The sequence below is a fragment of the Mastigoproctus giganteus genome, chromosome 3 (assembly GCF_048544385.1).
Source record: "Mastigoproctus giganteus isolate SK-2022 chromosome 3, ASM4854438v1, whole genome shotgun sequence".
NCBI classification, from domain to species: Eukaryota; Metazoa; Arthropoda; class Arachnida; order Uropygi; family Thelyphonidae; genus Mastigoproctus; species Mastigoproctus giganteus.
The window spans coordinates 249,322,966-249,341,658 of NC_143577.1; the positions used below are offsets into that span (position 1 = coordinate 249,322,966).

Below are 18,693 nucleotides of genomic sequence, written 5' to 3' on the forward strand. Positions count from 1 at the left end.
GTGGTTATAACCTCTGCCATCTGTGTAAACATTAGACAGTTAATAAAAGTTTGTCACTAACCTTGTAGCAACATTTTTGTGAGAAGATTCTTTTTGGAGGGAACCTGTCAGGTCCTGCATGACCACTGCTGAGTTCATATAAATAATGCATTTATTAATGAAATTTTATTGATATCATCTTGAATACACACAAGAGAAATGCTGATTACCATATTAAGGAAAGTAGACAAACAATGTTAAATTAAAAAAAAAAAAAGCTGAGGAGGGAAGGCAAATGAGGTGATAAACATTCTGAAATGTAAAGAGTGGCCTTTTTAACACTTTGAGTCAAACAAAATAAATGTCATCTTCACTAGAAATGACTTCACTTAAGTAAACAAACTGCACCATAAATGATTCATAGCATTTGATTATTAATAGCACTAAATTAATCTCCATTATCTTTCTGAAAACTAAAAATCAAAACGGAAGGTTAAATCTGGGTTGATTTCATCTTGGCACCTTCAAACACCTCATATAAAGAGGAAAGCTCTTTGGATAAGGGCACTGTAGTCATTAAAAAAAAAAAAAAAAAAAAAATGCATGGTATTTTATATCATGGGACCAGAAGTGCAAAAGAAGTGGCATTAAAAGTGGGGAGCAGTAATGTTACAATAGGACTTTATTTTTGGAAGTAATGCAAGCTCCTAGAATTTTTTTTTTTATTTTTTTTCATGAATATCACAGGTTATCTATATCAAATTGACCAAAGTTCTGTAAATTCTGTTTTTTTTGTGGTGTGCTAATAAGAGGAATAAATGAATAGTGTGGATGCAGGGAAAAATTAATCAGTGACAACCTTTCAATAGTTTTATTATTAATATACTAAATATAAAATGATGAATTGTGTGCTTATTCTGTTATTTGCAGATCCTTGTAATAAGTGTTATTTAGAATTTTAAAATCCTAGTGGAAATAAATATTACAAAAAAATTGCCTCTGGCATTAGATATATGCTCAGTGAAGTGAAAAATTGCTTTTATATTTTATTTACCATTTGTTAATCACAGAAAATTTGAAAACTTAATTTACAGTCTTTTCTGAACTATCATTCAGAAAAGACATACCAGACCATAAGATGCACCCATGTTTTAAAAAGGCAAATTTTAGGGAAAAAAAAATATATTTGAAACAAATTCACAAACACTTGCCAATCAGAATGCCAGTGTATAAAAGATTTTGCTTGTAGCTGCCGTCACACTGGTTGTTACTGATGTTGTGGTCTGAAGTTGCACTCTAAAGAAAGTGCATCTTCAGAGCCATTAAGCACACTGCTGATTCCACTTTTTGGAAGATGTGGTGACTTGTTTCGCTAACACCTAATTTTTTTTACTCGTTTGTACATGTGGGAAATGGTTGGATGCTTCATCCTGTTGCTGTCAAATTATTATTTGCCTTCATCCATTTGCTCATCACACATGAATAGTTTAAAGGGCTTGTTAATTGAGATATTCAATGTTAGCTAAAGCCTCATAGAATTAAGCTAACTCTGTTTTATTCTTCAAATGGATGTGTGATCCCTGAAGTTTACTTAATAAATGAGCTACTGTTTTTTTGTTTTTTTTTTTAAGGGCCACCTGGACATCTTAACCATACTGTTTTTAGCCACAGCTGAATCAGTGCATCTAGTATGCCTTCAGACCATAAGGCACAGGGAAATTTTAGGCAACATTTGAGAGTTAAAAGAAAGTGCATCTTGTGGCCAGAAAATGCAGAAATTAATATTAAAGAAATAAAAAAAAAAAAAAAACCTTCCTGAAAATGTGACAATATATACATTACCATTACTCTTCAAAATACTGATTTAATATGAAATTGGGTGTTGGGTTCAGTTTTTTTTTTTTTTTTTTTTTGTTTATCATATCAAAACAAATTTGGCAGCAGTAATAAAATTCTTTTGTGAAGATAAAGTGAGTGAAAGCAATCATATTTATAATTTAAATTGAAGACATGGTCAGATTTTGACTTAAATATTTCAAAACAAATTTGGCAGCAATAATAAAATTCTTTTGGTATGGTATTGAACAGCTGCCATACTGGTGACATAAATATCAAAATATGGGACAAGTAGTATGGTTGATTTGCTGAATCAGTATTTAGTTATATATAGGATTATCAACAAATGTCTAATGTATGAGCCTTCCACTATTAAACTTTTGCATATGTTATGTTAAATGTGAATTTGTAATGTTTGTGCCAAACCAACCATGTTGGTTTGGCACAAAATATTCATAAATATTTTCAATATTTATGAATATTTTGTGCCAAACCAACATGGGTGCATTCATAAATATTTTCAATATTTATGAATGCACCTATCGTTGTACACAAGCTGGGAGATCCCTTTTTTGCAATGAACGAATAATAATAAAGGGGATCAAAGGAAGACATGAGCTAATTAGACCTAGCTTAACTTCTGTTCCAGAGAAAATAATGGAGTCTCTGGTTAAAGAAATAATGCAGGATCATCTAGACAGGAATGTAGTTCTGCAGTCACAGCATGAGATTTGTTAAGGGACGACCTTGTCTGACCAATCTGATTGAATATTGTGATGCAGTAACAAAGTAACTGGATGGAAAAAAATAATTTGCATGTCATATACTTGGCTTTCAGGAAAGCCTTTGATACTGTTGCACATGAAAGATTGATGTAAAAATTGGAGCAGGTTATCTGAGCACAACCCTTCTTGGACTAATGTTTTAGTGGAGTGCCCCTCAGTGCTGGTCCCATTGTTGTATTCAATATTTATTAATGATATTGGTGAAGGCCTATCAGGTTTAATGTCTAAGTTTGCAAATGATAGGAAAGTTGGCATGGTAGGTTTTTTTTATGTAAACCCCAAACAAGTGAGGTATTAGACTTTTATAGTATTTAGTACCATGCTTGGGTTGGAGGTTGAGAAGACGAAAGAAGATATTTATTGACGTTGGACTTGAACTTCTGTAGACTAATTTTCAGGAAATACGTACGAAGGAAGGTTGTTCCAGAAAATGGCAGTTGAATGAATAAACGAGGAAGATGAAAAGTCGGTTCTGTGAGTTTGAAGTTGGACAGTAAATGGATGTTGGCTGGTAGCAGCACATGTTCGGACTCTTTTGAAAGAGAGAGCGGGAATTATAGAAACCAATTCAGAAGAACTGTGCCCATGCAAATATCTGTAGCAGAGGCATGCAGCAGAAACAGTACATCTTTGAGACAGCAAGTGGAGAGACTGTTAGAGATGAATCATTAATTAACCTAACTGCCCTTTTCTGAATGGAATCTAGAATCCCGAGACACGTTTTGGAGCACCACTCCAGATGTGGGAACAATATTCCATGGTAGGGCGGATTTGCGATTTGTACAGAGTGAACAGCTGTTTGAAAGGAAAGTAACGCCGAGAGTGAAAGAGAAAACTAAGTTTTTTTTTTTTTTTTTTTTTTTTTTTTTTTAGATGCAGAGGAAACAATATTTGTAATGTGCTTGTGCCAAGAGAGATTAGAAGTCAGGGTAATCCCCAAAAGAGATATCATTTTGCCTAGAAATCAGAGTGTCACCAAAGATAAGCATAGGAGCAGAAGAATCCTTTTAGCAAGATATAAGACAAGACTGAGTTTTAGAAGGATTGAAATCAACTAAGTTGTCTTTGCCCCACTGCAGAATTACCTGGAGATCGGTACTAAAGGAATTGGTAGCAGATTTTCGAGAAGTTGAAGCTGATTGAGCAGAGTGGGGTTTCTCAAAATGGAAAGTGGAATGCAATGTGCTGTCATCGGCAAAGCTATGGATAGGATTTCCATTCAGTGGAAGGTCATTAACATACAAGAGGAAAAGAGTGGGGGAAAGAACTGAACCTTGGGGAACACCGGCATTAGTGAGGTAGTTAGAAGACAGAGTCATCTACCATCACCCTGAGTGAGCAATCGGAGAGATAACCAATTACAAAAAACAGTTGGCAAACCATAAGATGGAAGCTTGTTTAGAAGACCTTTATGCCATACACGATCGAAAGCCTTCGAGATGTCAAGAGCAACTACTTGTGTTTCACCGAACTTTTCCATTGAATTAGGCCATAAATTAATTCTGACACTGACGGAATCCATACTGGCGATCGTTGATTAGACAGAAGGTTTCTAGGTAGTTTAAGAGTTGGTGGTTAACAGATTTCTCCATTACTTTAGAAAAAAGTAGAAGTAATTGCAATGGGACGATAATTGGATGGGAGGGATTTGTCACCCTTTTTAGGAACTGGCTGGACATGAGCAAATTTCCAAGCAGAAGGAAAACCACCTTTGGAATAAGAAAGTGAAAAAAAAGGTGGCAAAGAACAGGAGTAAGTTCAGGAGCACAGGTTTTGAGAACAAGTGAGTATGTTCTCTTACTCTCATACGGGACCTGGAGCTTTTTTAGCATCAAGATTTGTCAAAATCCTTTTGACAAAGACCACAGGAGGCATTGAACGGAGCATTTGGGAATGGTGGGAGGTGTTTTACCAAGTTCATTAATACATGAGTTGGAAGCTAGCAAGTCAGCTTTATTCTTGGCTGAAGTTACAACAGAACCATCTGGTTTCGACAGAGGTGGGAGCACAGATGGGCAAAAGTTGCAGCCAATAGCTTTAGCAAGAGATCAGAATGCTCGGTTACCATTAGGGAAAGAAGCAAGTTTTCTACTCTTAGCCTGTTTAAACTCTAGTTTGGACTGATTAATAACTGCTTTACAATTGTTGCAAGCTTTGGTGTAGGTAGAAAATGAAACTGAAGAATTAGAAACAAGCCAATTACGATATGCAACTTTCTTCTCTTGAACAGCCTTAGCACATTTATTGGAAAACCAAGGTTTAGATAAAGGACGAGATTTTATAGTGAAGTGTGGGATAAAGGATTCCATTCCTGGAAGAATAATTTCACTGACACGATCTGAGCAAATGTTGACATCAGAAGTTTTGAAACAGTAATCCAACCAAGGAAAAGAAGAAAAGAAATCTCGCAGGTCATCCCATTTCGCATTGTTCTAATGCCAAACAATAAGAGGTTGGGAATAGCCATGAGATAACGGCTCCATTGGAGAAGAGACAATCGCCAAGTTGTGATCTGAGTTCCTAAAGGACCTCTCACTTTGGCCATGTACTGTGTGTTTAGGATTGTCCGGTATTCTTGTAGGTAAGTGAACAATCTGTGCAAGGTCATTAGTAATTGCAAAAGCTTCAGCATCTCGACCAGGTGGGTTGGTGTGACTAGAAAACGGAAGCCAGCTGGAGTTGTGAACATTTAAAATCACTAAGGAAAATTACCTTACTGTTAGGAAAGTTGGACTAGAGAAAGTCAAGTTGCAAAGAGCTCCAAGTGATTAGTGGAGTTGGGAGAATGGTAGAGACAACAGATGAATTTGACACAATGAGGTAGAGAGATTTTAAGCCAGAGGAGATTCCAAATTACCAAGTCTCTGACAGGAAATATCAGAATGGACATATGCACAAGTACCACCTTTGAGGCGAAAGGAATCATGCAGCAAATAATTTGGGCAACTGAAATGAGCAGTAGATGAATCAACCGATAACTGAGATTCTGTCAGAAAAAGTATGTGGGGTTTGGCAGGCTGCAATTGGAAATGGACATCGTTGAGATTTGAATTGAGACCAGTATATTTGTGAAATGAATTAGGAAGTGTTTGGGAGGTTTAGATCTTTTTGCAGTTAAGCTTACTCTATTAGTTTGACAATTCATGTTGTATTCAATAGTAAGAAAAAGTGGGTGGGACATGCTGTATGAAGTAATGAAATTTTTGGATATGACATACACATGGTAAGAATATACCCAGATCCTTGACATAATGTGGCCTCGACAATGCCCCCAGCATACACACTACTGACTCCCTCCAGTCACTATCTGGCAGAGTAGAGGTAGCAAGATTATACACTAGCTGATCCGGAAGCCTCCTAGTGAGTTACCAATAGGTTCGGTCCGGTGTACTAACTGACGGCTGGCCTGCGAACACAGTTTTAGAGCTGTACCCTCGAAATGTAAGGAAGATTGGATCTCGCTACGATGTTCATCATAACCTCAGAAGTCATCAGTCATACTGCATGATGGAAGAGATGGGGAAAGAGTTGACCGAAACTTAGCTCTGGAGTCTAAACATGGGTTCCACAACTTCAGCCTCCAATAAGCAAACTGGTGGTATTGCACCAGTTAATCACAGTAATCAAGATATGCCACTACGACAAGAGCTATACAAATTAGGCAGATGGACTGAAGTGGCATTTGAAGTTTAATATTGACACGTGTAAGGTGCACAGCTCATGGGATTTTGTTGATGTACAGGAATTTTTTCCAGCAGGGATAAGGAGGTGATTATTTGATTATACAAGGCAGTGGTGCCCAACCTTTTACCATACAGAGGACATATTCAAAGTTAGATTTGTTTCATGGGCTGCATTGAGTGATTCGAGAAAATTAGTGTTGCAGTTTCCATATCTTGTTACAAGTAAAAGGAAAGTTTCTATTTTCAAGTTACCATTTCACCCCCCCCCCCTTAAAATAATGCAAATTCATAACACGTTTTTTTATATACAACTAATCTGTCAGTGATTTATTTTTCAGATTTTATTAAAATTATAAAAATACTTTTGTTTTTTAAAAAAATACCTTACTTTTGCTTTTCAATGCTCACTTTAGAAAATTTACAACCTGGAAAGGATCACTGCTTTTCAATATTAAGGTGAATAAATAAATATGATACACCTAAATTTGAAAATGTTTTTAAGTACAATACATAATATTTTACTGAACAAAACTTGACATTTAATGAAGCTGGATATTTTTAGATAATTGTTCAAAATTTGCAATTTCCAATAAGAGATGATGATGTTAGTCTGTTATTCTGTTTCTTTTTAAATATTTATTTGATTTTGTGCGTGAAAAAATTTGCTTGCAAACATATGTTGATCCAAACAAAGTAGCCATTTTCATGGCCGTGGATGTTATGGGTGAATAGAAAAGCAACAACATTGGTTAGGGGAGCAAAAGGGTGCTCTTACTACCAGGAAAGGCTTCAGTTTTGCAAATTGCAGTATCTGGAGACTGCAAGGAGATCCATTTGAGGTGTTCAAGGCAGTGAATGGATTGCATAAGCTCAAGGCTGAGAGAGTCCTTGCTCAAGCTAGGCATGGAGGGTATAAATTTCCCTTCAGCTACATGGTGCTTGATTGTTGGAATGAACTCTCATCTGGCATTGTAGAGGTGGGTAGTTTGAATAAATTCAAGAACTAGATAAACTCTTAGAGGGATTAGACAAAATAGATTATGTGTGAAGGTAAAGAAAGCCAACATGAGAACAATGGGAAACGTTGGATAACTTGCACGGAAAATTAGTTTCCTGATACTGCATTCTAGCGCTAGTCACTCAGTAAACAGAGGGTAGGTGTTATCAGTGTGTAGTAGAAGTACAGAACAATATATTGATTGACAGGTAGGTGTTGCAAACAATGTGCTGATTGGTGCTTGAACACAACAGACAATAACATTGGTTTGAACCTGTGAGATTGTTTTAAATGGCAAGCGAGGCATATTGACATGCATCCGTCTTGCAGGCAGCATTGGCTGTAGATCCCTACAGACCTCTAGTGGAGTCTATGCGAATAGCGGCTATATCACTTGCCCTAATCTCAGAAGCAGTAATGGTTACTTGCCTCAATGGTAACTTGCCCTAATGAATGCATTCCATAATGGTGAAAAAAGGTCAGGTTGCCTCCACTTCAAGCCCATAGGAGCTTGAGCCCATCCTGAAGTGGAGGAGGTAACCTGACCTTTTTTCTTTAGAATCGTGGATGGACTAGCATAAATTGTGTATTAACAAAATATTAATTTTTTTATTACTGTATTTTTAAAGACACTCACGTGGATACACACGTATCATGACGTCAATCGACATCTCAATAGCTATTCACAGTATGTGTTGTGAATAGCTATTGAGATGTTGATTGAGATTTTAATATACAGGGTGTCTCAAAAATATTGGTACAAACATTTAGGGGAGGTAGGTAACATCTAAAGGAATGTGAATCGCGTAGGAACCCATAACCGGAAACATCGCCATAAGTCAGTAGACTGCTCTGTTCATCAGTTCGCGAGAGGGAAAATTTCTGGTTTACTCATTCAAGCAGTAGTCGCCGCACGAAGAGCATGCATCGATATATGAACTGTGAGTTGGCAGACATGCACCTAGTGTATGGATTAGCAGAGGGCAATGGGACAAGCCGCTCAAAAAATTTATGGAGAACGCTTCCCAGACAGACATGTACCAGATGACCACCATTTGTTTGCGTGTGTACATCAAAATTTGTGCAATTATAGGTCATTTAAAGGTAACAGGAGTAGTGCGGGCAGACCTCGTTCAATGCGAACTCCCGCCATGGAAAAAGTGTTTGAATGCCGTCCAGAATAATCCTACTACCAGCACACGTGCCGTTGCTTCTGCCTTAGGGGTGTCTCGTTGCAGTGTACAGGGTGTCTGGCATGAAGATTCCTTACACCTCTTTCATCTCCAAAGGGTTCAGTTACTGCTCTCAAGATCATCCTGCACATGTGGCTTTTGCACAGTGGTTTCTCCAAGAAAGTGTTCAAGACTTGAATTTTCCAGCCTGTTTTGTTCACGGATGAGGCTTATTTCACTCGGGAAGGCTTATTCAATCAGCACAATGCTCATGTGTGGGCTCACAACAACCCACACGGTGTGCGCCCCCATGCAGCACAACATCGCTTCACAATAAATGTGTGGGTAGGTATGGTCGGTGACTGCTTAGTCAGCCCATACCTGTTACCATCCTGCATGAACTCCTGAGACTGACTAACTTGGCCACAGAATGAATGTCATCGATGGGATTCGAACCCAGGCCTTTTTCACCTGGTGTGGGGAGGACGGTGACAATACCACTGTGCTACCCGTGCAGATAAGATGGACAGGTGAAGTGTTTTTTTTTTTTTTTTTTTTTTTGTATCATTTGCTAATAATAATAAGAATACTCTTATTCAGGGTGGCTACCTATATACTAGCGTATATGCTATATACACTCAGTGAATTGTGACCACCCCATCTGTAATGGACTATGCCACATAGCTTGGCATAGAAAGCAGTGGTAATTTGCATCTGGTCATGTAAGTCAGTGATGAAAAAGCAAAACAATATCCCAAATGATTATTTCCACACAGATGTATGGGATTCCACAGCTGAAGACCTAAGAGACACTAATCTCCTCATGGCTTATCATTGTTAATGGCAAATGCTGTGGTTTCAGTGGCATGCTAGTTGGGCACTGGAGGACTGGAAACAAGTGTGCTGGTTGGAAGAGTCCAAATACTCTGTAAAATGCCAATGGATACCTTTGTGTATGACAAGTCCATGGATACCTTCGTGCATAGTACCCATTATCCAGGTAAGTGGCAGTGGTTGCTAAATATGGGCATGTTTTGCCTGCTAGAACCAGAACCCCTGGTGCCTGTGGACCAACATTTCACTGGTGAGGTATTGACAACTCTTATAAAGACCACGTGCACCCTGCTGTGTTCCACTTTATTCCTGGAATGGCACAAGTGGTTTGAGAAACAGTGAAGATATTGCCCATCTTGATTGGACTCAATTCATGTAATCTCAATCCAATTTGAACCTGTGAGATTGTTTTGAATGGCAAGCGAGGCATATGGACATTCAACCATAATCTGTTCTGACTCTAGGAAGTCTTGCAGGCAGCATTGGCTGTAGATCCCTACAGACCTCTAGTGGAGTCAATGCGAATAGCGGCTATTATCTGTGCGAATGGTGACCCAACACTGTTATTAACTAGGTGGTCATAATTCAGTGTCACTAAATGTATATGATATATAGTGTGTGTGTGTACACATACATGGCATGTACAAAATAACAGAAACACCCCTGATAAGATTTACAAGTATACACTAATAGGGTATTGGGCTATCTTTTGCTATTTAAAATAGCTTATATTTTATGTGAAATAGATTCAAATGTTGAACTGTCTTGAGAGGAATATTGGACCATTCATCATGAAGAAATTTCACGCTTCATGAGTAATAAAGATGGAGGGAATTAGCTTCTCACTCTCCTCCCCAGATATCCCACAGTTGCTTAACATTTAAGTCTAGTGATTGTGCAGGCCATGGGATATGCTTACCTCAGTTTGGTGCTCCTCGAACCATGATTGCACTCATCTGGCTGTGTGTGTATTATAGAATTATCTTGAAACCTGGCATTGTTTGTGGGAAACAATGTTTGCACATTTAGATGAAACTAGTTACTCAGAATATCAGGGTAATCAGTGGCAGTAATATATCTATTCAGTTATTCAGTTTGATTAGTAGTAATAGGACCTAAGGAATACCAAGATATTGCTGCCCAAATTGTGTCGATCTGCCACTTTTGACAGTTGGCACAAGACAGTCAGGGTTATGCACTTCCTTTGGCATTTGCCAAATGTAAATTCTCCCTGGTATTGAAAGAAGTGGGAATGATAATTCATCTTAAAATATGACATATTTCCAGGCAAGTATCCAGTTTTTGTGCTCCTCACATCACTTTGTCTTCTGTCTGGCATTACTTATCAGCAAGGAGTAGCTTGGCATTAGTGGCTCTGCCATAAATTTTAGCTTTTAAAAGTTCTTACTGAACTGATTTGCTATAAACTAGATTGCTGAGATGCATTAAGTTCTTCAGCTATTTTTGAAGCAGTAGTTTTGTTTTCAGGCTAAAATTCATTTTCAGTATCTGGTGGTCTTTTTCAGGCAGCAGCTTCAATTTTTCTGTCACCATTGGTCCAATCAGATTTTGTTTTTCTATACTTGTTGAATTCAATTACTCTGGATATGTTAAGTCACAAATGCCTCTGCTAAATATGTACCAACAATTTGACCTCTTTGGAATTCAGACAGCTTGGTCAGTTTCATGTATATTTTTATATCACCTCTAAATAAACATCAGCTTTTATCTTTCCTTCATAGAAACAAAGCCTGCAAGAAACAAAAAAAAAAAATCACTGCATGTTTATAAATACATCATACAACCATTACAAAAGCTACTTTCATGTCGGTTGTTAACATTATTTTGGCTACCCCTTGCTATGTATATAGCATGTATGCTAGATATGTTATTTATGTTAAGGTATTTATGTTATTAGATAGGTGACAACATAAATACTTTGTAGGCTGCCAGTATTTTTAATGACATCAGTTCTTCCACTGCTTGATCAAGTTGTAATCCAGTGCTCTGAAGAACGCTATTAAATAAAATTGTGCCACCTCTTGAAAACAAAATAGCATATAAAATTAACATGCTACAGGTAATATTTGTGTTTCAGCATGGAATGAGTTTGAAAAAGTGATTTCCAATAGCAGCTTCAAACATGCTGGATTTTGTCACCTTGATTGATGCAATGAATGAATGAAGCTTTGTATGCTTCTTTGAGGATGTGCATCATCATCTAACCTTAGGGGAAATGTTTGAAGATCACCCTGAAGTGGATTTGAACATTGCATGTTTCAGGATATGCATGAATGAAGAGGAATGTCATTGCAGATGCAATGGAACTTGAAATTTCTACTGATGTAGAGGAGGAATCTACTGCATTTGAGCAAGAAGTTTTATTGAAGGATTAGAAGTTGGGTGTGTTTCCCCCCCCCCTCAAGTGCAGTGTAACCGAAAGTAAATTAATCAGAAATTAATCGCTGAAAAATTGTTTATTTTTATTTAACGTAATCATCTTATTACGCCATTCTAAAAGTTCCTTAAAGGAGTCCGTGAAGACATTCCAAGAGATGCAGGTGCCTCCATGGGCAGGAGCAGCAGTGCATCGCACATGCTTCTTGATTAGACGGGGGTTCAAGCCCATGAGCACTGCATATCTCTGGAGTAATATGGCCTTAGTTGCTAATGCTCCTAAAAACCAAATAACAAACAAACCAAGAGATGCTCAGTTTGGCAGTTACATTTTTTTTTGTTTTCTCAATATCGTGAAATCTTTTTCTTTGAGGGCAGTTTCAGTTCCCAATCTGCTGGTGCTAGATTGGAGAGTAGTGTGGATGGTACAATAGTTAATAGCCATATAGTGCAAGGAAGCCACAAGCTTTTATCAGTTGCCAAATAAAAAATAAGTAGATAAACAAATTATTTGCTTTCCTCCTCACATAGGTGAGGGGGAAAAGCAAATTGACCTTTGAATTTCTTCAAACTGTCGGCCTCAACTACCTGTGGAGGTAACCAGTTTCAGCGATCTATTTTCTGGCTAAAAGAAATTCTACAAACTACTCTAAACCTCTTCTTCTGTAATAGTGAAAATTCTGCCTTCATTCATTTTACTAACCCCTCTCAAGAGTCTTAAACTTCAATCAGGTCACCTCTGAGGTGCCTGGTTATCAAGCTCTATAGCCCACATACTTGGAGTCTTTCCTCATATGATTGCCCTTTTGTCAATCTCACCATTCAAGTTGCCCACCTTGGACCCTTTCAAGAAGCTGTCTTTTTCAAATGAAGTCTCCATACTTGAACACACTATTCCAAATTTTCAAATGTGGTCTCAATGCCAGTTTTTCTCAGAAATATCTTCACAAAAATGTAGAATGGGTGAGGCATTGTTGTGCAACAACCAATGCCTTTCTCTTGAAATTGTAGTCTCACCTGGAAAATGTGCTTCAATAGCCTTTGAAGCACCTGTATATAAAACAGTGTATTGACTCTGCTTCAGGTACAAATTCCTTGTGAATTACACTCTATTGTTGAAAAACATGATCAGCATAGTTTTGATGCTTCATCTGTGTCATACTGAAACTGGTGCAATATGGCCTAAGTATCCCTTGCACCAGAAAATACCACAACAACATACTGAAACCCAATACTCATCTCCAATGACAATACAGTTGAGGAAATTAGGATTTTCTTGACAAGTCTGAATGGATTCTTCACATGACTCTCCATTGCTTTTGCTCATTCATAAGGCAGTGCAGCAACACAAATTTTGTGCAGATGCTTGCTTTTCCTAAAGCATCCCGAATTTGACGAATCATCTCTTTATTTGTATCCAACTCCTCAGCCATCATTCTGAGGGTCAAATGACGATCTCTTGCCACAATTTTATGAACTTTTGTAACTCTATTCTCATTTCAAGAGGTTGACGGATGCCACTATGCAGACAGCCTCACATCCATTTTTGAACCACTTATTTCATCACCATAAACAGTTAACATTTCATTTGTTGCTCCATTGCTACTAACAAAATTGGTTGTTACTTGTAACCTGTCAGCCTACTAGAATCTCTGTACCAACATCTGTTGGAGGAAGTTTGAACTACAAAATACCACTTCCATTTATTTTCAATTAATTGATTTTCAGAATATATTCTTAAAGTTTGGAGGGATGTAGAAACTTAGCCTTCTTTATTACACTTAAGTACATGTATACAGGTTAGTCAAATAAATGAAGTTCCTGAATTTGGAAATACAGTTTATGCAACTGTGGAATTTTTGTTCATAGGTTAATAAATCTTGACTACATTTAAAGATGAGTATTCACAATGTCCTGTTAAACTTGGCCTGCAACTTAAATGACTTCCCTATTCTCAAAAAGAATGGAGAAAATCCTAGTTTAATTCAAATTAGATCTCTCCATACCTCATGCAAATCTGTAGCACTGCTTTTTTTAGTTTGTTTAGTAGTGTTTACTCCAGAATGTTGATGTCTAATTGCTTGTATAAGGTGATTCAAAAGACATTCAACCTACATTATATTTTCAGCTTTATTTCAGTTACCAATATTAGAAGTTTCAATAAATATTGAAAGTGTCCTCTTCCATGCAAGCACAAACTCTTTCACTCTGTTTGGATGAGACTTGGCATAGTATTTTAACAGTTATTGTTAAAATTTCTGATTCAGTATTGACTTTTACAGTAATTCTTCCAACATATGAAGGTGTTGCTGGTGTATGCCACTCCTTAGTAGTCTGAAAGATAAAAGGTGAAGGATCATGGATTTTCAGTTATGTACTTCTGATTCCTGGAAAACTAATGTGCCTGAGAAAATTAGGTACTGCCTTCATTGTAAGCAGAACACTGCTAGTTATTGACTGAAAGCTAACATAATTACAACTGTTGGACATTTGTGTATGATCAGTGCTGCCACTGTAACAGTTTGAATTTTTCTATCAAGCTGTCAATGATAAATTAATAGTTTAGGATGTATGAATTTTGAATCACCTTGTATATTAAATTTTATAATGTAACCCAATAAATCTTCTGACTTTGTAGCATTTAATAATCAAACTTGTGCAAGGTCATATTGTAGCTTCTGTTATTTTATAATAAAAAATTAACTTTTGCAGATCACATTTAATATTAAGGATAGTTCATTAAATTATTTTATTTTTTTTTGCAATTACCAGCAGGTGATTTGTCTGTGTGCCCAACGTGCTCTAAGACTATCGAAGATGAAGAATTTCTTCAAGCTTTAGATAAGGAATGGCATGTGGGTTGTTTTAGGTAATTTTTAGACACTTTTCTTCATAGAATAGTTATTGGTAAATGCAGCTTAGTTAAATTGCATGGAATTGGAATTAAATTGTGTAATTAGATAGTATGAATCAGAGCTGTAATACTCAATACATTCTACATTGATATTAATATTTGTAAAATAATAAGAGGAGTTTACCTCAATATAGTATGTAGAACACTTCCGTATGATACTCTCCAGTATGTCGTGATCACAGGAATTTTCATTCCTCTGATCACAACATACGGTCGAAAAGCGTTGTCAGCTTCAGGAAGGAAAATGGTTTTGAATATTTTCGTTATTCTTTTTAATTTTTAAGTGCATTAAATTGATTTTTAATTGTGTTAAATTGGTTTTTAATTATTTATTTTTTACTCTAATGTAAGTTTTCGATTTTTTTCGTTTTAATTTCTGGAGAGTATCATATGGAAGTGTTCAATGTCCTATATTGAGGAATTGTGTAACATGAGCAGGAGTTTTCATCTTTATAAATCGGGAAAGGGAAATTATATCATCCTTTATAATTTTTTATTTTTTTTTCTGTTTTTTAGTATGCATCTTTTATTTTAGGCTTACTTTTAGGATAAGCTATTTTACTGAAGCCAGATCTGTATATCTGAAAATGTCAAAAAGGCTGTCATTTTGTCAAGAGAACAAAAGTTACTGTCAGATGCTTGATAGAAGTCTGCATGATTAGCTGGGGAAGCATCTTTCATTTTAAGCTATCATACAAGGCACAGTTTTCTTTCTAATATCTAATGAATGGGATTTTTAATATAGATATAACAGCTTCCATCATATATATATATATATATATATATATATATATATATAGAGAGAGAGAGAGACTCACTCTTGATTTGCTGGGATTGGATTGACTGGCACTTTGTCTTTTAGGCTCCAAATTGGGGGAAAAAAAAAAAAAAAACACAACCAGAAATCATAAAATTCAAGTAATAACTAGAATGGATATAAACAGATGTTTTTCACGTCTTAAATAAGCAACAAGAAGCAGCATTATAAGTTGTCATTGGGAGATTAGTGTGCCTATTATCTTGCAATCCCTGCTATCTTCACACCTGCTGCTCAAAAAAAAAAAAAAAAGTTTTAGTGCATCATGTCGATTGTTCTATTCTTTCGCACTGCTAAAAGACAATTGTTTCGTTATTTATGTCAGGGACATCAATCTTTTTTTTTTATAGTAAATATTTTTTCTTTGTTTAGAAATCTCGAATGATGGGTAAATGCACAAGAATTGTGCTTTCAATTAAACAAGAACTTGAAATTATTCAAAAGTTTGAAAACTGCGCATCCATTAAATCTTTTGAAACAATGTTAGTGACCAAACCATACGTGACATTGTAAAAAATAAAGGGAAGCATCATATTGGACATGCCATGCGAGTAGTGCGTGGCAAGTTTTTTTTTTTTGGTTTTTTTATCTATTGGCCTACTTTTTACGTAGGTTGCTGAACATTTTTCGATACAGAAAGTCCCTGACTTATGTAGCTTCAGACTTGCCGTTACATTTTATATATATATACAGTGATACCTCGGGTCACAAATGCCTCTAGTCACGAACACAATTTCCGAACAAATTTTGACTCTACCCGCGAACAATGCCTCGGCACATGAACGCACAAACGTGGCTTTGGCGCCATGTTTTCGGCTCACGAAGAGCATCAGTTGTACTCAGGTTTGCACGCTGTGAACATTGTTTGTCATTGTGTTGTTCTTGATACATTTTTTTTTTTTTTTTGCTTTTTGCATTAAATTAACCCTCATTATGGTTCCCAAGAAAGTGGAAAGTGTTAGTGACAGTGGTGTAAAGAAGCCTAAGCATATTACAGTAGAAATGCAGAAGGAAATAATAACTAAACATGAGAATGGTGTTAGTGTTTCTGATCTCGCCAAGCAGTACGACATGGCTAAATCTGCGATCTGTTCTATCTTAAAGAACAAAGATGCGCTAAAGACGGCTGATGTGGCTAAAGGAGTGACTATGTTAACGAAGCAAAGGTCTCAAGTGTTAGAAGAAGTAGAAAAATTGTTAGTTTGGATTAATGAAAAGCAGCTTGCTGGAGATAGCGTTAGCGAGGCCCTAATATGCGAGAAGGCTTTACTTTTGCATGGTGATTTAGTGGCGAAAACACCGAATATGATACTAGTGTTGACGAATTTAAAGCAAATAGAGGCTGGTTCGAGAAGTTTTGTCGATGAACTGGAATTCATAGTGTTGTTAGGCTTGGAGAGACAGCTAATTTGGACAGAAAAGCAGCAGATGCCTATGTGGAGGAATTTGCAAACTTTATCAACTCTGAAGGTTACGTACCGCATCAAGTTTTTAATTGCGATGAAACGGGACTTTTTGGAAAAAAATGCCAAGAAGGACCTACTGCCTGGCCACAGACCAATGAAGGACAGGCTTACACTTTTATTGTGCGTTAAGGCAAGTGGGGATTGTAAGATTAAGCCTCTTTTAGTTTACCACTCTGAAAATCCGCACGCTTTTAAACGCAATAAAGTGCTAAAGGGTAAACTTCCGGTATTGTGGAGAGCGAATAGCAAGGCTTGGGTAACAAGATTACTTTTTATAAATTGGTTGACTGAAGTTTTTATGCTAACTGTCAAGAAATACCTTGAGGAAAATAATTTGCCCCTTAGTGTCTGCTGGTTATGGACACTGCTCCTGTCCATCCTCCAAGTATGGAAGAAGACCTTGATGTTGAATCTGACTTCATAAAAGTCAGATTTCTGCCTCCTAACATCACTCCTCTCATCCAGCCCATGGACCAGCAAGTAATTTCCAACTTCAAGAAGTTATATACAAAGGCTCTTTTTTCCAGGTGTTTCCAGGTGACCAACGACACGGATTTGACCCTGTGTGATTTTTGGAAGGATCACTTCCATATCCTCCACTGCATAAATCTCATTGACAAAGCATGGAACAATGTCTCTAACTGCACTCAGGGTAGTGGAGAATGAAAAAGATGTGGATAATTGTGCAGTCATGAAGTTTTCTGAGCAGTGCTGACAGGCTGCCAGATTATTGGGTCTTGTCATTGATATATGGTTTGTTTGGAGGGTTAAGGAGGTGATTATCCCTTTGTATAAGGCAATAGTCAGGCCATACCTTCAGTACTGCATAGAGGTACCTTCTGGAGGCTTTATTTTAGGATGGGTGTAGAGCTGCTGGAATGAATACAGAGAAGGGGCAATGGGACTGAGGGAAAGAAAGGGTTGCTCTTACCAAGAAAGGTTTAAATTCTGCAAATTGCAGCTTATAGAGACTAGGCACCTGTAAGATGATCTGATTGATATGTATAAGGCCTTGAATGGTTTGAGCATGCTCAATGCTGATGGGATTCTTCTTGCTCAGATTATGCACTTAAGGGGGCATAAATTCAAATTGAGGAAAGACAGTTGTAGAATTGATGTGCAGTAATTTTGCCTTTAGCCAGTGGGTGGGTAATTGGTGAGCAAACTTCCATCTATTGCTGTAGAAGTTAATAGCTTAAATAAATTCAAGGAAGAACTGGACAAATGGATGGGTGAAATGGAAAAGTTTTTTTTTTTTTTTTTTGGGTGAACCAAATACCTCTGTCCCTTTACCTGTTTATATAAGAATTAAGATGTATACCAAAAGCCTTGGTCATTATTGGAAAGTTACATAGTTACCCTTTAATTTTAACATTTACTTTTTAATTTTGTGTAAAGGTGTTCAGTATGTGAGGTTAATCTGAACTGGAGGTACTTTGAAAAAAATGAACAGTTATTCTGTGAAAAGGATTACTGGAAGAAGTTTGGAGAAACCTGCTATGGTTGCGAACTAATTATCACTGGTCCTGTTATGGTAAGAATTCTCTTTTTGTCATATTTAAAAAAAAAATAGTATGATAAAATTTTTAGTTTTGAAATTTTTATTTAAGTATTTTAAATGTTTTGGAGAGGGTGTGTGCTTTTTTTTTTTTTTTAATATCTTAAATGGAAGCCTGTTGTTGTATTAATTATTGCACAAGAATGGTATCTGTAGCCACATTGGCATCCAGCAGTAGCTGCATTCTTGATCACATCAAACAATTCCACAACTTTCAGGTTCTGAAACGTGTTTTTCAGGAAGAGTTTTGTTTTT

At 36.8% G+C, this 18,693-nt stretch overlaps 1 protein-coding gene across 1 annotated transcript in view; it reads left to right on the forward strand.

Moving 5' to 3' along the window:
* LOC150089019 (LIM domain kinase 1-like) overlaps positions 1–18,693 on the forward strand; it is a gene marked incomplete at its 3' end in the record, with an annotated part of 140,339 nt that overhangs the window by 16,443 nt on the left and 105,203 nt on the right. Inside the window, exons 2-3 of the mRNA XM_090370381.1 lie at positions 14,456–14,552; positions 18,279–18,414. Of these exons, the coding sequence (XP_090226507.1) occupies positions 14,456–14,552; positions 18,279–18,414 (233 nt within the window). The remainder of the gene's footprint in view (positions 1–14,455; positions 14,553–18,278; positions 18,415–18,693) is intronic.